The sequence below is a fragment of the Myotis lucifugus genome, unplaced genomic scaffold (genome assembly GCF_000147115.1).
Source record: "Myotis lucifugus unplaced genomic scaffold, Myoluc2.0 scaffold_136, whole genome shotgun sequence".
NCBI classification, from domain to species: domain Eukaryota; kingdom Metazoa; phylum Chordata; class Mammalia; order Chiroptera; family Vespertilionidae; genus Myotis; species Myotis lucifugus.
Window position 1 is genome coordinate 3,338,227 of NW_005871184.1, and position 21,022 is coordinate 3,359,248.

Consider the following 21,022-nt stretch of genomic DNA (forward strand, 5'->3'; position numbering starts at 1 on the left):
TCTAATGTAGCACCTCATCATGTCATCTGATGGTGCTCTATAACTGCATTATGTGCATTTATTAACCTCTACCCAGACCTTGAGTTCTGTGAAGCCAAGGTTACTGAATAAGGCCAACCTTTTATAATTTATTTTCATTTTTATTTAAAAACAAGGCCTGAGTAAAATTTGTGTCCTGCCAAGCCATTAGGATATAGATCTGCTTGCTCCTTTTAGGATATTTAATTTAAGCCAAAACAGGATGAGTTAGGTTTGTGAATCTTACTTATTGCCTCTGAAATAGTAACTGTCCCTTAAAAATAACATCAAGAGCACTAGTTTGTAGAAGTAAACATTTTTCTAAGTAGGTTGTCAAAGAAATCTTAACATTTCTTCATTTCTCTTGGAAGGAGTCTAAAGCTACCTACCTGGAAGACCTCCCACCTCCCCCTGAGTATGAATTGCCTCCAAACAAGTTAGCAGAGGAAGTGGATGATGTTTATCTGATTCGAGCTCAAGGATTACCATGGTCGTGCACTGTCGAAGATGTGCTTAGCTTTTTTTCAGGTATATTTTATGTATGTTTTAAATATGTAATTTTTTCTGAGCAAAAGAGTCCCACAAAATCCAAGTTAAACTGTGCTGTAAACATCTTATTTGATGGTTGAGAATTGTGTCAACTGGTGCATACCAAGTGATACCATGTGTACTCTTTGTTTATATACCAGGTTTAAAGACTGAATGCAACAAAAAATTTAATGTTAAAACAACAAAAAATTAGATGCTAGGACTAAAATTTAATGCATAAAGCCAGGTTTCTCTGAAGTTTTGATATGCACAGATCAAAAAGCCAAACCTGTTAGTGGAAATATGTTAGTGGGAACATGGGTTAAGAATAGCTCTTTATGCAAAACATACATTTAAAATACAAGATCACGTATCAAATGGCATAGTTTCCTTAATAACGTGTTTGGAGGGTTACATATCTGTGGTTAGTTTTTTTGTTTCTACATCTGACTGATTTTTAATTTTCCTTTTAAGAGAGTTTTAGAAGATGCTACCTTAAATGTTGTAAAAACAATGTAACATATACCAAGTACCTTAATGTGTATAGCATTGTGTGGTCAAGCATTTTGTAAAGTCATTTACATCTTCCATTTGCTCCTATTATAAGGAAGTATGCAATAAGGGGATATCTTTTCATAGTAATAAAAAAGGATAAAAGTTAAATTATGGTAGCAAAATTATTCTTATAGGAGATATTTTAGAGTTTTTTTGGTTGTGATTATAACAAAAGAAGACACTTATGCATAAACGTAACCATAGAAGCATTGAGAAGGACATAATACATTTTTTTGTTGAGCCTTGTTTAAATTGCCATTTAATGACCAGGAGATCATAAACTTATGTATGCAGTATAGTTTGCTTATCTTTTTCACGTGGAACTTTTTAGAGATTACCCCCTCATTGGCATTTGGACAGCTTCAGATGGGGGCTTGTGTAAGGAATATGGCAGGCATTTTGGTTCTTGTTTTGGTGTGGGAAGATTGCATTCTAGTGGCTTGTATAATTGATTTCTGGTTTTAATTGATTTTTTTTCACATACTTTTAGACTGCAGAATCCGCAATGGTGAGAATGGAATACACTTCCTCTTAAATAGAGATGGGAAACGAAGAGGTGATGCCTTAATTGAAATGGAGTCAGAGCAGGATGTGCAGAAAGCCTTAGAAAAGCACCGCTTGTACATGGGGCAGCGGTATGTGGAAGGTACGTGAAGTCACTGTGTGACTTTTCAGGATCATTACATAAGACTTTATATTTTCCAAGGCAGTTTCATTTGCTCCTTAGCAATAGTGAAATAGTTAGATATTATGAATATGCCCTTTTTTAGGGTACCAACATGAAGCACAGGGATCATCTCTGTTTCTTATCTATAAAATGAAGATGTTGACCAAGTTTATCTCACAAATTGTGATGTTTAAATGAATGATGCCTGGCACATGTAAATACACAATAAATGTCATGTTATTTTCTCCAAAGAAGTACATAAAGATTTAAAAAATACTAGTTTTAAAATTCTTGATATTTTTTAAAGACGCTTATTCCTTTGTTATGTAAATTTGATGTGTCTTTTGTGCATTTGCTTTGTAGTATATGAGATAAACAATGAAGATGTGGATGCCTTAATGAAGAGCCTGCAGGTTAAATCTTCCCCTGTGGTAAATGATGGTGTGGTTCGCTTGAGAGGACTTCCTTATAGTTGCAATGAGAAAGACATTATAGACTTCTTTGCAGGTGCTTTTCAGTTTTATCATATTTGGAGCCTCATCCCTTCCCTCTCCCCGCATTGTCTCCTTTTCCTAAGTAACTGCATGCAGTTATATTAGGTTCTTTAGGGGAGAACTCTTCATTTGGATTTCCAGTATTTATGAATTACATAAGTGTTTCTCATAGCAGTGTCCATATTAAGACTAACAATTTATATGAATTCGAATTCTTAGCTGTAAAATATGCATCATTACATTAGTAGTGATATTAGTCTAAATCTCTATTTCTCCTATTACATTTTGGCAAAAAAAAGACAGAGAGAAAGAGAAGTGTGTTTTACATGAACTGCTTGTACCCTAAACATTCTGGAAATATAGATGTGTAGGTGTTACTAGTTTTTGGCTGCATAATAATTTTCTTTCAATTAGGTATCTAGTTTTTGGACTGGCAAAACAGCTCTCAAATTTCACTAATAAAGTAAAAAAAATTAGTATGTGAATGAATGAGTTAATTTTAAGTATAAAAAGTTCCTGTTAGCAGCACTAATTTGTGATAATTTTTTTGGTGTCCTAGGACTGAATATAGTAGACATTACTTTTGTGATGGACTATAGAGGGAGAAGAAAGACAGGAGAAGCCTATGTGCAGTTTGAAGAACCAGAAATGGCCAACCAAGCCCTATTGAAACACAGGGAAGAAATCGGTAACCGGTGAGTAAGGTAGATACTAATGCTGCAGGAGTATCATACATTGGGTCATTTTGATGAATGCACTGTAATATGAGTGTCAGGTGATCTAAACAGAAAAGTAGAGTAGTATGATGAGCTTTCAGATGCCTTGCACTTAGATTAACAAATCATTGACGTGGTAATTTGCTGTATCTGTTATTTCAATATGCATCTATAAAATATATTTTTTTGCCTTGGCTGGCTGGCTCGGTTGGAGTATCCTTCCGGGTACCAGAAGGTCTCAGGTTCGATTCCCAGTCAGGGCACATGCCCTGGTTATGGGTTCCATCCCTGGTCGGGGCATGTGTGAGAGGCAACTGATAAGATGCCCCTCTCTCTCTCTCTCTCCCTCTTCCTCCCTCCCTTTCTAAAATCAATTAAAAAATACTTTTCTTACATGACCCCAATATTATCACATCTAACAAAATTACCAACAACTTATCTAATGTGAATCCATAATCACATTATCTTAATTATACCTAATATATCATTACAGTTGGATTTTTTTGGCACCAAAATCTAGACATGACCTACACTTTATTTGATTGTTCTTAAAGTAGAGCAAATCCCCTTCTTTATTTTTTTATTCCTTCTCCCTTTATAAATGTCATTGACTTTTGAAGAAATTGGGACAGTTGTCCTGTACAGTGTCTCATGTTCTATTTTTATCTTATTGCATCCTCATGGTGTCATTTAACTTGTTCCTTTGTATCCTGTATTACTCCCGGAAACTGGAAGCTAGAGTTAAAGTCTTGAATTGGTTCAAGTTAACATTTTGATGTGGATACTCTGTAGATGATTCTGTAGACTGTATATCACATCACCTTAGGTCACAGCGGTTCTCAACCTGTGGGTCGAGACCCCTTTGGCGGTCGAACGACCCTTTCACAGGGGTCGCCTAAGACCATCCTGCATATCAGATATTTACATTACGATTCATAACAGTAGCAACATTATGAAGTAGCAACAAAAATAATTTTATGGTTGGGTCACAACATGAGGAACTGTATTTAAAGGGCCAGAAGGTTTGAGAATCACTGCCTTAGGATGCACGGAGTGATTTGTGGCTTCTTTTGTGTTTTAACTTTAATTTTGGAGGAGTACTCAAGCCAATCCAAAGCCATTGTATTTCAGAACTACTTACAGAAGTGGTTCAAAGGTCTCTATTAAATTTGTTTCAAGTGAAAAAAATATATGCAAAGCAACACCCCTCTCCTTTTTTTTTTCAGCACTCTTCATATTATAATGTATCTTGGAACATAAAATAACATCAAAGTTATTTTATGTGGGGATGTTAAGGCAATGTAGAACTCTCTATAATAAATTAAGAAGTGGTGCCCACCTAATCTTTATAGGTCTTTATATAAAATGATTTTTACAGTTCAAGCTTTTAATAACCTGATTTGGAAAAGCAGTGTTGAGAAAAAGAAAATTGGATCCAGAAGCTTAGATTTAATAGATACTTTCACTGCCAAGCAGATCAGAATTGACATTTAGTTCACGAATTCTCATTAAATAAACACATAACGAAGTTCTGGAGGAAGTTAGTTCCTCATATACTGTGACAATCACTTATACGAATATGATTAATTTTCACAGAATTGAATTTTAAAGCTTCAATAGATTGTTAACCACCTGTGGAAAACAAAATTCTTCTTACCAGATCAATTCTTTGCATACACACAATTAACTATAGCATAGTTGTTCTCATGAAGCAAAACAAGGTAAAAATGTTGTTCAAATGTGTATGAGGAAAACTCACCTTGGGGAGGATTAAATCAGTGATCTGTTCTGTTGAGAGTACTTTTACATGGGCTAATAATATCTGTTCTTACTATCACCTGTTATCTTTGGACACTTGTGTTTCATAAGCTATTGGAAATACTATATATGCATGTTTATTTTAAATGAGTTCATTGTAAAATTACTTTGCACCATTTGTGATGTTCTCTTTTGCTTTGACATAGATATATAGAGATATTTCCAAGCAGAAGGAATGAAGTTCGAACACATGTTGGTTCTCATAAGGGAAAGAAAATGGCATCTCCTACTGCTAAGTATATAACTGAGCCAGATGTGGTCTTTGAAGAACAGGAAGTAAATGAGGATATTCGACCTATGACAGCTTATGAAAGTGAGAAGGAAATCGGTAAGGATCTGCCTCTTGTTAGACTCATTGGGTCTATCTTGTATGTCTTGATATATGTATGGGTGAATATATATATATATATATATATTACCATTTGTATGAAATTGTAAGACTCTTGGAGAAAGGAATTGAATTAAAGATTTAATATATCTTTGAGTGTAGTATGTACTTTGAATATATGCAGAAAGGCTTAATTATTTCATAAGTTTTTAAAATTTAATAACTTTTGTAGATTCTACATCAGATAAGCTGGCAGCACAAATATAACCAGGAAGTAAATGCCAATATTTAAACTAAGGTGGGAAAAGATATGGGTAGAAAGCAGGAATGTTGACTGAAGTAAGGAGTTTTGTTTGCCTCTGTATTCAATTATTCTTTTTATTCCTAACCCACAGCAACATTTGGAATCTTTGAAGTTTGCTAAATCCTTTTTAAACTGGTGCCCTGGGATTATCCTGTTACCATATTTATTTATTTATTTTTTAATGCTTATAACTCAGAAAATTACTCTTTCCTCGATTTTTTCATTAATAATCATTTTTCCTACTCTCTCTTGTTATAGAAAGTCTAGAGGCCTGGTGCATGAATTCGTGCACCGGTGGCATCCCTCGGCCTGGCCTGCGGGGTCGGGCTGAAACCGTCTCTCCAACATCCCCTGAGGTGTCCTGGGTTGTGAGAGGGTGCAGGCCAGGCCGAGGGACCCCACCGGTGCACATTTGGGGCCTGGGAGGGACGCGGGGGGTTGGCCAGCTGGGGAGGGACCGCAGGAGGGCTCCAGGGCGTGTCCAGCCCATCTCATTCAGTCCCAATCGGCCAGACCCCAGCAGCAAGCTAACCTACTGGTTGGAGCATCTGCCCCCTGGTGGTTAGTGCATGTCACAGCGAGCAGTTGAGCAGCCTTAGCATATCATTAGCATACTACATTTTGATTGGTTTGAACTGTCTACTGGACACTTAGCATATTAGGCTTTTATTATATAGGATGTTCTTTTGGAATCTGGTAATGGGTTGAGGCACTAAATTTTTAAGCGAAGCGAAGTTTATTACAGCAAGAGTAGAGCTCTCGGCATGTGAAAAGGGTCCCAAAAAGTGTTGCCCTAGCCACTAAATTCTTATGGGTGTTCAGGTGTTATTTGTAAGATGGCAGAAATTTCAGATCATTTTGGCTTTTAAAATTCAAGTCCTTCTTCCCTACTGGTTCAAGAGGCATTAAGGGCCCTGACCGGTTTGGCTCACTGGATAGAGCGTCGGCCTGGGGACTGAAGGGTCCCAGGTTCGATTCCGGTCAAGGGCATGTACCTTAGTTGCAGGCACATCCCCGGTGTGGGGTGTGCAGGAGGCAGCTGATCGATGCTGCTCTCTCATCGATGTTTCTGACTCTCTATCCCTCTCCCTTCTTCTCTGTAAAAAATCAATAAAATATATTAAAAAAAAAAAAGCATTAAGGATTTTGACATAAATGTCATACCTAATTGTAATTTGTTAATAACTCTTGAAGTTTTTATGCTCTTGACGGTGTTTTGTTCCACTTTTCAGAATTGCCTAAGGAGATGTCAGAAAAGCTTCCGGAGCCTGGTGATTTTGGAACTACATCTTCACTACACTTTGTTCATATGAGAGGATTGCCTTTCCAAGCCAATGCCCAAGACATTATAAACGTATGTGGCAGTAAGATATCTAATCTCAGTGGGTTAGAATAAAAGTTTTAAAATTGAGCTTCTATTAATTTTAGGAAGGTAGAGAAGAAGATACAGTATTTCTGGAGTATCTTTGGACAGTACTATTTACCTCTCCATGGTTGGGGAGGCTTGTTTTATTCTCTTAACCTGAGAAGTATGGGTTTTCTTGCATTTTAAGGTGACAAGTATAGTGGATAAGAGGATTTTTTTTTAAATATATTTTATTGATTTTTTACAGAGAGGAAGGGAGAGAGATAGAGAGTCAGAAACATCGATGAGAGAGAAACATCGATCAGCCGCCTCCTGCACATCTCCCACACCGGGTATGTGCCCGCAATCCAGGTATATGCCCCTGACCGGAATCGAACCTGGGACCCCTCAGTCCGCAGGCCGACGCTCTATCCACTGAGCCAAACCGGTTTCGGCGGATAAGATGATTTTTTAAATGCACAATAGTATGATGTGGGTTTAGTATTCAAAGAAAGTGGATTTTCTCTAAATTGGTTCAACCTCTTCAGTTTTGAGTTTAGTGAGCTGAGACCCAGAGGAACTTGCCACAGAGCAGTTAGGTCCTAGACAAGAATTCAGTGCTCCTAAGTGCTTGGAGCTTTCATTAGACCATGTAGCCATGTGGCATTATGATTCCCTAACTTTTTGAGAAAAATAATTTTAAGAATATTTTTATTTCATGATAGGTACTGTATGAAATGGAAAACTAAAACAACAAAGTACTTACTGACTTCATGAACTTGAGGACATAAACTTAAGATAGATTCAAACCTAGAGTTTTCAGTTAGTGAGCCTTAGAGTTGTCTTTATTATTTCAAGAAGCCTAATAGGTATCAAATTGTCACCTAAATGAAGGTTGCGGTCTCATTAAGGCATTAAATTTTGTTGCTTTGGTTTGGAATGACAACCATTCAGGGTGGTAGCTCTGTTATGTAGTGTTGATAAGAATGGTTATCAGGTACATGCCTGATGAAAAAATGGTAAAATTGAATTACTAAGAAATAAAGTATATGTGATAGATGACAGATAGTCCTTAGAAGTGGAAGGACGTTTGTGGGAAGAATAATAAAAGTGGTCTCTGTTGGTATAAAAACATGTCAAGAACCATTTGTTGCATAGTATTGTATTTATAGTATAAGTTGTCTATGACCAGATATTTGAAATGAACTTTGAGTTCTAAAAAGATCAGAAAAGCCAGAAGAGATGGTAGAAGATATTTCCTAAAAAAAAAAAATTAAAGTGTATGAATCAAAGTCTGAAAGGAAAGTGCAGAACTACTAGACTTCTAGAAATTGGACCTAGTACCATTATGTTCCTTTTGGCTTCATTTGTTTGTTGTTTAGTTTTTTGCTCCACTGAAGCCTGTTAGAATCACCATGGAATACAGTTCCAGTGGGAAGGCCACTGGAGAAGCTGACGTGCACTTCGATACCCATGAGGATGCTGTTGCAGCTATGCTCAAGGATCGGTCCCACGTTCGTAAGTGCTGCCGTGGTTTTTCATGGTCATTTTCATACATGCCTTGGCTTACAAATGCCTTTTTCTGTTTTGGAATTTTCCTAGAATATTTCCTTGTGAAAATTGTATTCTGTCATTACCACTAAAGTAAATGTAAAAAAGGATGAGACATTATATTGTAATGAAAAGCATTTATCTGCTAATGATCCTGCATATTCCTATCCAAAGTTAGTTAGGATTTAATTTTGTTTTATATTTTAGTTTAAGAAAGCCAATGGACAAAGGGTTTGAGTTTCTGTCTGAACTATGAGAAAAAAGGCTCATAAATAATATTATTTCTGCCTTTTCAGCTTTTTGAAATGAATCTTTTTTTTTCATTCTCAGAGCATAGGTATATTGAATTGTTCCTGAATTCATGTCCAAAGGGAAAATAAGACTTCTAGGGACTCCAGATAATAAGGTAAACTTAAGAGGTCCAATTGTGGAAACTATTTTCAATTGATAAATTAATCATTAACTTACTAATTTGTAATATGGTGGAAACTGTTCTCTTTAACACATTAAGCGCCAAGCCTGTTTTGTCTTCCTTTCTGTTTCAGTCACCAGTGACTGACATGGCACTTAACGTGTTAATAAAGATGAAACTGATCATGATAATTGAAGCATGACTAAAAGGAGGGAATTCTCCTGGGAAACAGAATTCGTTATGATTGTACTAGAGGCCCAGTGCACGATTTATGCACGGGTGGGGTCCCTCAGCCTGGCCGGCGATAGGGGCCGATTGGGGCTGCGGGAGGTTGGCCGGCAGGGGTGGGGAAGGGACCGCGAGAGGTTGGCCGGAGGCCCCTATCGGGGTCATTGGGGCCAGCTGGCCCCGGGGGAGGGACTGTGGGTGGTTGACCGGCCAGGGGGAGGGACCACGGGAGGTTGGCTGTGGGAGCACACTGACCACCAGGGGGGGCAGCTCCTGCATCTGCCCCCTGGTGGTCAGTGTGTGTCATAACGACCGGTTGTTCGGTCACTTAGGCTTTTATATATATATAGACTAGAGGCCTGGTGCACAGATTTGTGCACTGGTGGGGTCCTTCGGCCTGGCCTGCACCCTCTCGCAATCTGGGACCCCTTGGGGGATGTCGGAGAGCCAGTTCTGGCCCAATCCCCGCAGGCTCGATGCAGACAGGAGGGAGCCTGATCCTGTGCGTTGAGCATTTGACCCCTGGTGGTCAGTGCGCATCATAGCGACCGGTCGAACAATCAAATGATTGCTTAGGCTTTTATATATATAGATAGTGGCTCTGAGTATTTTCCCCATATACAGTCTTTTTGTATTTTTTCTTAACATTCATGATTCTGTGAGCTGAAAAATAATTTTTCACCTTTAGTAGCTATAAATCATAATACACTGGCAATGTGCTTGCATTTGTTTTTCTTTCTATAAAAATTTTGAACACATTTCCTCAGTTCTAAGATATTTTTTAAATGTTTAAAGTGATACATTTGAAACTAGAGTATACCAGTGATATGTACACTTAATGTACCACTGTTTCTTTTCCTAAAGTGTGTTATGAAAATGGTTGTACTAGGAAGTTTATGATTTCATAGGGTTAACTTACCTGTGACAAATCTAAATATGTCTTGATGTCTTTTCTCTTGACTAAATGTTATATGGTATTTTTCCTTTTTCCCCTATAAAGTGTATACACACACACACACAGTATATTTTAATCCTCACTCAAGGATATGTTTTTATTGATTTGAGAGAGAGAAAGAAACATCAATATGAGAGAGAAACATTGATAGGTTGCCTCCCTTAAGTTTCCCGACCCGGGATTGAACCCGCAACCTAGGTATGTGCCTGACTGGGACTCAAACATGCTACCTTTTGGTGTATAAGATGATGCTCCAACCAACTGACCCATACTGTCCAGGGCAAATCTTTTAATATATTTCGTTGTAATCATTTTTCTACATGTAGTGGTAGATATTTAGTGAGTTCTTGAAAACACCTGGGACATTTCTTTATAATAGTTGTCATGGGCTGTTTTTGGATGTAAAATACCACAATCTCCTGATATTACATATTTACATTAGCTAAAATCTGTGTAAAATATATTCTGTGCTTCACTTTAAAAGCCTTCCTATCTTCATACCAGGCTATAAATACTGATGCCTAACTAATTTTCTTTACCTCAACTTAATTGACTTTTCAGATAAGTTGCATGAAATAGGAAAGAAAAAAAAATTACTGAATTTGTTATTTTAAATGATATGGGAACATGTTCAACACTTTTTCGTTTTTAGTAAATGTGCTGTACTTTTTGTTTTATTTTCAGGATGAAGCAAGAAGCATTTCATTTGCACATCTTTCTTGGATATGGGATATACAGTTCCAGTGTTTTAGCAGCAACTGTTAGAGAAAGGATATGGGGGTCTTGGATTAATTGCTTAAGAAAAATTCCATAGTGGACTGTTTAGAAAGAAAAAGGAAAGATTCAGTTTGGAATTAAATAAATCACAAATTTAAATTTTGTTTAAAACTGTCTAGGATAGGATCTGATTTACAAATCTGGTCTTTATTTTATGATTAAATAATTTGTTTTCATAGAGATTGTTATCCAATGTAAAGACTGCATATTTTTATTCAGCACTGTCATTTAAAATCTTCCTCCCATTTTAAAAATGATTTTTTGAGAACTTTGATATAAAACTTCCTATGGAATAAAATACTGATTTATTTTAACCAAATACTCACCAAAGCAAAGAAAGGTTTCAGACCTTTGAATCATTATGATTGGTAGAGTAGTTATAATTTTAGGTGTATTGATGACTTAAGGGGTAGGAATGTAAAAAAAAAAAAAGATTCAAAACAAAAAAATAAATACCACTGGTTAGTATAATGGACAACTATTCGGCAGTGTCACATCTTTAGAAATGTTTGGCCTTTCTAAGCTTGTGCTACTGGCATTTAACATAGTGCCTGTGTGCTTTAGGAGGGAATTCTAGTCTCAACGTAAAAGTTGTCTGAACACATCCCCATCCCCTGACCCCCTTTTTTGGTTTTGGGTAAACATTAGGGGTGTTAGTCTCAAAACTGTGAAGTGACATCTCAAAACAGTCCCTACTGGTAAGGATCTTAATGGCTTCACTTGAATTTAAACCAGCTCTAGATAGGAAAAAACCTAAGTCCCTTCATTTGCTTTTTCAGTGGGGTAGCAAATCCCATATTTTAGAACAAGTAGGGGTGCCTTGCTTAAATAAAAATAGCATTTAATGTATAATTGTGTGAAGGGTTTATGGATAAAGCTGTACTTCTGTCACATTGTGGCAGTACATTCTGCTTTCATATTAAATAGCTTGTTATTTAAATATTGGATCAAAATGGCTGGCTTGAAAATGTAGTCATTAATAAACTAATTTTATGTGCACCTGTGTAGGAGAATCAAAGTCCTGTATACTTTCTTTGCCTTGTTCCTGTTCTCAGGGTCACTACTGCTATGTAGTTACCAAGAGATGCAATTCTAGATCTTAAAATCGAATTAGTCCAGATTTTTGAGAGGTGATACTTGGAAGAGAGATTATGTCTTCTCTCACTCAGTACATAACCATCTTTGATTACCAGCTAAGATACAAAATCACTGTACTGTAAATAGTTAATAAATGAAAGCTTGGTTCAGGCAGATTACCTAAGAGTATTTATTTTGGAGTGTGGATAAACCAAATATATTTTTATTACATCAAGTCCTGGTATATTATTATAAGGAGACATGATTGACTTTTAGTTGTGTTTGTCATCCAGTAAGAACATGACTTACCCGGTTTAACAGCTTCAGCGTTCCTACTTAGATGGAAACATGTTTTCATATATGTGTTCTGAGCTGTGCAAACCGGTCTCTAGCTGTATGATCTGCTAGAATGTGGTCTTTTCTCTCTCCCTTTAGCTGTAGGCATCCAGTTTGCTATGGAAAAAATCTGTAGGGTTTTTTGGGATTGGAGATGGTGAGGAATTAATTCATTTGCAATTACTTTATTTTGGAGCTAATGAATTTCATTTGCATATCCCTGGGAAAAGAAAGAGCAAAAGCCTTAAAGTGTTGTGTGGTGGGTAAGCTGGAAAGGGTGTGTCTTCCTGCCACACTACTGGCTGAGTTCTCTTTAAAAAGGTGGCCATTCTTGGGAAGTCTTATGAATTCATATACTTTTCCTAGCCTCCCTTTAGCAAGTTACTGCTCATAATTTAGGCTACTAAATGAATACTTGCTGAGAAGGCAGGTGTAAAAAAGCATGTGTAAAATCGCGTGATAGAATAAAAGTGATCTTTTATTTCTACCCAATCAAAAGACATATTTCTCTTTCCCCAAATTTGATAAAACTGGGTTGTTTGTCATCAATTGCTATTGAAATAAGTAATGACAGAGATTTTCTCTTCTATTTGTGTCTTTATATTCTCCTTTGTGGGAAAGCTATCAAAATTGCCAGATTGGCTATGGCCGGGTTACCCATATACTGCTTTAGTTAGCTACTTCTTAAGGAGCTGTAAGGGAGGACTCTGATAAGGAACCTTATCAAAGTGTAGGTTTTTGTGTAGATCCCGAGGAAATTGCTAGATTGTGATCTGATCTGAGATACTCACTGATGCCAGAGAAGGAAGCAGAACCCAGAGTATTTGTCCCTCTCTGCCTGGGTGAAGGCGGCCTATGCCAGGTGGGAGGGAGACGGGGTGAGCTATGGAGCGGAAGTCTGAAGCCTGGACACATCTGCAGGGTGGGGAGGAAGCAGCAGGAGAAAGCACTTCCATCTACATGACATTTGGAGGCAAGGGCCCTGCGTATTAGTCAACATGCCCTGTTGGCATCTGCCCTGAACCATCCCTCAGCAGATTCTCATTTGGGGATTTTTCTTGGGTTACATCCTATTCATTTTACAATTTAAAATATTCTTTTGTTTTCACAGTTTCCCCTAAATCATGTGAAAGGGTTTATATTCAATTGGTAGGACACATTATAGAGCAGAATGGTATTTCAGCAGTAGAGGCAGGCCTAAGTTCCATTGCCTTTCAAAAAAAATAGCCCTAATGTGGTAGGAATGGACTCTTCCCTCCGGATTCTGCAGATTAGAAGATACTCTTTGAAGTTTGTACGAAGGGAATAAAGCTGCTATGAACAGTCGTGTAGGTTTTTGTGTGTACATAATATTTCAACTCATTTGGGTAAATGCCAAGGAGTGGGGTTGCTGGCTCATATGGTAAGACTGTTTAGTTTTAATAAGAAATGCTAAACTAGCTTCCAAGGCGGCTGGCTGTACCATTTTACATCCCTACCAGCAATGAGTGCCAGTTCCTGTAGCAACTCATCCTTGTCAGCATTTGGTGTTCTCAATGTTTTGAATTTGAGCTATTGTAATAAGTGTGTCGTATCTTGTTTTAATTTGTGATTCCATAGTTTCATAAGATGTTGAGAATCTTTTAACAGATTTGAATCTGCATATTATCTTTAGTGAAGTGTCTGTTCAGATCTTTTGCCCAGTTTTTTAGTTGGGCGGTTTTCTTCATTTTAGGAAGGGGATATAAGAGGGTTTTATTTGGTGTTTAAACCTTGATGATATGAAAAATAAGATAATTTTTAAATTTGTATATATTTTATTTTTTGAAGGAAATAATATTCTAGAGATATGAAGGGGTGTACTTCCTCTGATCCTGTACTTCAGCCACTTACTTTCCCGTAGGCAGCCCTGTCATCACTTTCTAATGTAAACTTCCAGTGATATTTACTGTATAGATAAGCAAATATAATAAACATTTTCATTTCTTTTTAGCATACTATACATACTATTCTGAACCCTTTTCTCATTTAATATATCCTAAAGATCATTTGATGTCATTACACAAAAATCTTTCCTCTTTTTTGATTTTAATATTTTTATTTTTCATTAATCTTAGAGGAAAGGAGAGAGAGAAAGAGAGAGAGAAAGAGAGAGAGAGAAGCACTGATCAGTTGCCTCCTGCATGAGAGAGAGAGAGAGAGAGAGAGAGAGAGAGAGAGAGAGAGAGAGAGACACTGATCAGTTGCCTCCTGCATGCGCCCCAACCAAGAATCGAACATGCCACCTGATGTACGGGATGAAACTCTTACCGTCAGGGCTTCCCTCATTTTTTAAAAGTGATTGTACACTATAGATGTATGCAATTGAACCTGTCCCTTACTAATGAACATATACATTGTTTCCAATCTTCTGCTATTATAATGCTGAAATGAATTACCTTGTATACATTTGTCATTTTATACATACATAAATTTCTCTCTGTAGGATAAATGATCAGAATATGTGCACTTGTAATTTATATCAAATTAAATTTATATCTGTATATTTTTTCTTAGTTTGCACTAGCAGTGCAAGTGCCCATTTCCCCATAGCCTCACTGACACAGTGTATTAGCAACTGTTCTTTGCCACTCTTAGAGGTTAAGCGTGTGTGTGTGTGTGTGTGTGTGTGTGTGTGTGTGTACACTTGGCAATAGTATTCTGTGAGGTAGCATTTCACGTTTAGAGCTTTTGAATTTCCTTTTCTGTTCTCTTACAATCCCTATGTATTAATCATCTTCATTAATTTTAAAGCAAATTCAAACCATATTATCATTTGTATTTCAGTGTGCATCTCTTTAAATAGGACTTTAAAAATATCATCATTCCTAAAAATACTAATTGTTTTTATCACTAAAAATATCTATTTGAAATGTCTTTTTTAAAAAAACCTTGAGTCAGGATCTAAATAGTCTACACATTGCAGTTGGTTACTCTGCCTCTTTTTCCCCCTGTGACATTTTTAAATACAAAATTTCAATCAAACAATAAAGTGACATTTTTAAATATGAAATTTCAAGCATACAATAAAGGCAACTATAAGCATGCCTATACCTATCACCTCGAAAAGGTACTATTTTGCCATACTTTATCATCTGTGCATCCACTGGTCTATTTTCTTTATGTGTGTCAAAGTTGTAAATATATTTGACTCTTAAGCTTTGGGGCATATATGTTGTTAAGTTTTTACTTGTAAAATTTACAGTGAAGTGAACAAATGTTAAATGTACCATTAGATGAGTTTTGATGTACAACTTGTAACCCAAATTCCCAGCAAGCTACGGAGCATCATCACATTAGGAAGTTTCTTCACCCAGTTTCTGCACCTCTCCCATCTCTTCTCCCTGTTAGGATTTTCACCATGGATTACTTTAGCCATTTTAGAGCTTCATATAAATGGAATCATATAGTATGTGTTTGTGTGCAAATTTCTCTTCAGCGTGTTTTGAGATTCACCCCTATGTTTCAGCTTGGTTTCTTTTCATTTCCGAGTAGTATTCTATTGTAGGAACATGCCACAGTTTAACTTTTCATGTGTTAGATGAACAACTGGTGGACAATGGGCTGTTTCCCATTTGGGCTATAATAAATAAAGTTGCTCTGAACCTCTTGTGCAAGCCTTTTTGTGGACCTATGTTTTAATTTCTTTTGAGTGAGTACTTAGCAGAATATCCTGAGTTGTAACGTTGGTATATTTTAAGTTTTACTAGAAATTGACATACCTCTTTCCAAAGTGGTCATCCTATTGTACATACTCACAAACAATATGAGAGCCACTAGGTCTACATTTAATGGTGTCATCCTGTAATTTCAACCATTCTGTGTGTAGTGGTACCCCATTGTGGTTTCAATTTGTCTTCCTTGACAATCGATGAGCATTTTTTTTCATAAGCTTTTGGGCCATTCAAATTTCTTTAGTGAAGGTAAAGTGCTTGTTTCCTATTTTAATCTATATGTTTACTCTTCCATTTACTTTTTCCTTTATTTTTGAACGAGTTAAGATTAACCTGTAGACGTTTCCACAATCTGAGTTTTGCTCATTGCTTTTCTGTGATGATTGACACTTTTCTATTGTTTGGTCTTTTTCTTAGTTAGCAGAAGCCTGTTATTTTTGCTATGAACTAACTTTAACAACCCCCATCCCCCCACCCCCCACACACTTTGTCACTGTTTATTATGGCAGGATATTTTTATGTGGTGGAATTCTTAAATCTCCCCATATATATATATATATTTATTAGTTTCAGAGAGAGAGAGAGAGAGAAACATCATTGATGAGAATCATTGATTAGCTGACTCTTGCACGCCCCCTTCTGGGGATCGAGCCTGCAACCCAGGCATGTGCCCTTGACCGGAATCGAACCTGGGACCCTTCAGTCCACAGGCCGACGCTTTATCCACTGAGCCAAACCAGCTAGGGCTTAAATCTCCCCTTTTATGGCTTCTAGGTTTTGTGTCAGAATTAGGACATCCCAGTGAGAGGATTTTGAAAGCACCTGGTGATGAGGCATGAAGGCCTGTAGCCAAGGCAGACTAGAATATGGAAGGATTCAGTGAAAAAGGATCACCAAGGTACGTTTAAGATAAGCTTTTCAAGTGATCCAGAATAATTTGAATCCCACAGGTGACACTGCACAAGTATATTCAAAGACTTGTCCCAAAACACACCTGGTTCTAATTGAAATACAAGAGGCTCACCACCTCTCTTTTTGCCATTTGGCAATGACATTTGGGAATAAAGGCCAAAAGCAAAAGAGAAACTTGAGTTATTCATAATTTCTGATAGTTTGGCTGAAATTCCATTTGTTGCCCCCTTAAGAAGGCAAATGAAATACAGGTGATAATATTATGCTGATTTTTAACCTGCTCTAATTAATGAGTAAATTACTTGTGGTAAATGAGTATGAGTGATACTATAGTGCCAGAAAGCAGCACCCCACAATGGCAAGGCAATACTGCTGCCTGGAGACTCATAATTTTCCATCTCCCTGCCTCCTGGAGGCCTGAGTGATCTGTTTACCAAACTTAATTAACTCTTAGGAATGTGACATCCTCAGCCATGCTTACAACTGGTCAATGGTTCTTTTAACCAGTTTTATATTTCAAGATAATAGGTTGTCTTTAAAGAATATATATTTCTCTTGATTTTTAGGGAGGAGGAGAAAGGAAAACATGGATGTGACAGCAGGAAACAGATCAAGCTTGGGGATCGAGCTTGAAACCTGGGCATGTGCCCCAACCCATGTGTGCCTGACTGGAATTGAACCAGTTATCTTTTGGTGCATGGGGAGACGTCCAACCGACTGAGCCATAGCAGCTAGGGCAACATAAAGTTTGTCATTCTAGGCATAGCAATTTTGCTTGGCAGATACTTGACTTCTGACTTGGTAGATTGACTGACATGCTTACAAAATCAACTGTCCTGAGGAATGTTGAGAATAAAATAGAAGACTTCAATAATTGACAATCCCCAAGCAAACAAATGCCTAAGAACCGTTAAGATGGGACCTGGGATGACATTTGGGGGTGGGGGAGAATATATTATTTGAAAGATGTTTTACTAGAAAAGCATGGCCACTTATTTTTGAAGTATAGTTTTTTAAAAAGTGGCATTTTCTGTTGAGCAGAGCTGAAATGAGGCTGTGATAGTGGCCCTTAGAGCTACTTGGAAATCACTAGGCCATACCTGGAGTCCTTTCATAAAGTGAATTTATTTCTAGGCTCTCCATTCTATTCCTTTGGTCTCTGTCTTTATCACAGTACCACCGTTTTGATCACCATATCTTTGCAGTAAGTTTTCAAATCAGGAAATGTGAGACTTCCAACTTTGTTCTTTTTCAAGATCGTTTTGGCTATTTGGCTACCCCTTAAGATTCTGTATGAATTTTAGCATGGATGCTTCTATTTCTACCATCGCTACTATATTGGGATTTTTGGTAGAGATTACATTACAGCCTCTATATGGCTTTGGGTAGTATTGCTATCTTAAAGGATATTAAGTCTTCCGATTCATGAACATGGGTGGGGGGGGGGGGTGTCTTTCCATTTATTGGTATCATTAATTTCTTTTGGCAATGTTTTATAGTTTTCAGTGTAAAAGTTGTTTGCCTCTTTGGTTAATTCTTTTTATTTTATTTTATTTTTTTTATTTTTCGCTAAAAGTATTACAAAGGGTATTACATAAGTGTCCTTTCCCCCCCCCCCCCACCCTTGACAAGCCCCTGCCCTCCCTTACCCCCCAGTGTCTTATGTCCATTAGTTATGGTTATCTTTGGTTAATTCTTGTTGATGCTGTTGGAAATGGTGGAAAGCAAATTTTAAGGACAATAGGCTTAACATTAAGTCAAGGTTTTCATGACTTGGTCTCCTTGCTCTTGTGGGCTGCTGCACTAATAGATCTTTGGAGCTTCCAAAAAAAAAAAAAAATCTCATGTCTAATTACTTATTACATCTTACAGTCTATGTACAGAGCTGCCTGTTTCCAATTTAATTGAAACTAATGATAAAATAACTTGCTAATATAGGATAATTCTCTAAATTATCCGTGGCACCTAGAACAATGCTGGCATATGTAGATAGCCAAAAATAAGGAGAATGAAGAATCACAAAAAACAAATATTATTTAAAGGGGAAAAAAGACAACAAGCTAGGCTAGATTTATTAGATTTTATTTTTCCTTAGTACTCTTAAAATTCAGCTTCAAATAACACACCAGACTTCTGAAATAACAATTCTTTCCCAAGAGTAACCCTTTTTAGGAGACAGAATTTATCAAATACAACGGTTCCAGGATGTTTCCACTGAGAATTCTAACCCAGTTACAATCTAGGCACATGTAACGTAATGAATATAGCATATACCATTTCTTTCCTTCCCTTGCTAAACGCACTCCCCTCCCCCCTCAAAGCTTGTTACTGAAAGATGTTTGAGTATCATACTTTCCAAGAAACCTGTCTACCAGTTCTCATTCTTGGCTCAGAATAAAGGATCCCTTAGTCAAGAAAGAATATTTTGAGCTCATTATTCTCTGCCATGGATGTAATTGTTTTACTTAACACCTGACTTAATTTTGCTTTCAATATTTCCTATTTGCAAAAGTTAAACCCCATCTTAAAAACTAACAATTTGCTTTATGACTTGGAGAGGGGAGACTGGGGAAGGTAGCTGGCTTGTTTGTAGTTGGAGACTGAACAGGGCAGGAATTTACTTCTGAAGTCATTACGTGGAAAAACAGCAACTGTTCCTCCACCTTGTTCTGATAATGAACATACCTACAGGCCAGGACCAGAAAATTCTGGTCCTGAAACTATAATATAATATTGCTTTAAGTACATTCAGAATTTATATTACTCTTTAATTTCTTTTCCCTGAGCTTGTGTTCACAGTTTGATAGAGATACTTTAAAGAGGTAGGTAGTGGGGTTGAAGAGGAAATAATGTTCATGTTTAGCAGCACCTGGGAAAATATGTAACATCTGTCATTTTGATCCTACATAACATTTATCTTACCTCCTCAAACCTGCAAATGTAATAGAGGAAGATGATCATTTTTCTTTATATTCTTATCCGCTAAGGACCCTCTCCTACTATATCTACCAGTGTTATCACTATTTACTAAAATGAATAGCTCTTTCAAAGACATGCCGTAAAATAAACCCTTCAAAGTGGGGTTGTTTAGAAGAGAAGTTCAACTGAGTAACTTTTATTTATACAGTCATTAGGGAAAACGAGCAAAAGTTCCAGCGCCCCAACCACTGTCTTTTCTTCCTGGATCTGGTTTATTTAAACCATTTCTATCAACTCAAGATGATTCTCAGGCCTGGCCTCTAGGGAATCCTGATGTCTAACAAGGTAGAGGCATGTGGGTCCAGGTCTTGGCCTCCAGCCTTATGCTGGGCTGGTGGAGTACTGTTTCATCAGCTGCTCGTGACAGGGATTGCACACTCGCTCAGGCTTAATACTTGAAGGAAGAGGCAGTTCGTTTGTTGAACAGGCATCACAGAAGGTTCCTCTGCAGTTCTCACATACATTCTATAAGGAGAAGAGCAGGTTAGGTGGGGAAGAGAAGGGACAAGGATGCATGGGATATAAAAGGCCAAATACCATCAACACTAGCGTCTAACCAAGCGTTGCCTGAATGCTTGCTATGCACGATCTCTGCCTACAGAGAAGCTTACAGTCTAGTTCAGTGATGGCGAACCTTTTGAGCTCGGCGTGTCAGCATTTTGAAAAACCCTAACTTAACTCTGGTGCCGTGTCACATAGAAATTTTTTGATATTTGCAACCATAGTAAAACAAAGATTTATATTTTTGATATTTATTTTATATATTTAAACTAGAGGCCCGGTGCACAAAAAGTTGTGCACTCGGGGGGGGGGAGGGGGGTCCCCCAGCCTGTCCTGTGCCCTCTCGCAGTCTGGGACCCCTCAGGAGATAAGACCTGCTGGCTTAGGCCTGCTCCCGGGTGGCAGAGGGCACTCCCAATCCCTGTGCAGCCCCTGGTCAGGCTCAGAGCAGGGCCAATTGGGGAGTTGGGGCACTGCCCCCTGTCATGCAGAGAGCAGGACGGATTGGGAGGTTGTGATGCCACCCTCAGTCACGCTCAGGGTAGGGCCGATTGGGGGGTTGGGGCACCGCCCCCTGTCACACTCAAGGCAGGGTCGATGGGGAGGTTGTGGCGCCACCCCCTGTCACGCACAGAGCAGGGCCGATCAGGGGGTTGGGGCTCTGCCCCCTGTCACTCACAGAGCAAGGGCAATCAGGGGGTTGGGGCGCTGCCCCCTGTCACTCACAGAGCAGGGCCGATCAAGGGGGTTGGGGCGCTGCCCTCTGTTACTTACAGAGCAGGGGCCCATCAAGGGGGTTGTGGCTCCGTACCCTGTCACACACAGAGCA

The 21,022-nt window shown here is 38.0% G+C and overlaps 2 protein-coding genes and 1 long non-coding RNA gene across 14 annotated transcripts in view; 2 read left to right on the forward strand and 1 right to left on the reverse strand.

Annotated features, from left to right (window-relative positions):
- Positions 1-15,737, forward strand: part of GRSF1 (G-rich RNA sequence binding factor 1) — a 25,335-nt gene extending 9,598 nt beyond the window's left edge. The window contains exons 3-11 of the mRNA XM_006094423.3: positions 348-546; positions 1,592-1,747; positions 2,132-2,275; positions 2,822-2,957; positions 4,943-5,124; positions 6,661-6,782; positions 8,156-8,291; positions 8,655-8,730; positions 10,604-15,737. Of these exons, the coding sequence (XP_006094485.1) occupies positions 348-546; positions 1,592-1,747; positions 2,132-2,275; positions 2,822-2,957; positions 4,943-5,124; positions 6,661-6,782; positions 8,156-8,291; positions 8,655-8,704 (1,125 nt within the window). The 3' untranslated portion in view covers positions 8,705-8,730; positions 10,604-15,737. The remainder of the gene's footprint in view (positions 1-347; positions 547-1,591; positions 1,748-2,131; positions 2,276-2,821; positions 2,958-4,942; positions 5,125-6,660; positions 6,783-8,155; positions 8,292-8,654; positions 8,731-10,603) is intronic.
- Positions 15,738-16,459: 722 nt separating this feature from the next.
- The window catches only part of LOC111827135, a 15,785-nt gene continuing 11,222 nt past the window's right edge, over positions 16,460-21,022 (forward strand). The window contains exons 1-2 of the long non-coding RNA XR_002830644.1: positions 16,460-16,699; positions 17,280-17,395. This is a non-coding gene — a long non-coding RNA (uncharacterized LOC111827135). The remainder of the gene's footprint in view (positions 16,700-17,279; positions 17,396-21,022) is intronic.
- Positions 18,780-21,022, reverse strand: part of RUFY3 (RUN and FYVE domain containing 3) — a 60,429-nt gene continuing 58,186 nt past the window's right edge. For 5 of the 12 annotated variants that reach the window (XM_006094407.3, XM_014460644.2, XM_014460643.2 and 2 more), the window contains one exon: positions 18,780-20,157. In XM_006094407.3, coding sequence (XP_006094469.1) covers positions 20,014-20,157 — 144 coding nt within the window. In that variant the 3' untranslated portion in view covers positions 18,780-20,013. The remainder of the gene's footprint in view (positions 20,158-21,022) is intronic. The other 7 variants (XR_002830638.1, XR_002830641.1, XR_002830640.1 and 4 more) reach the window with 5 other exon arrangements.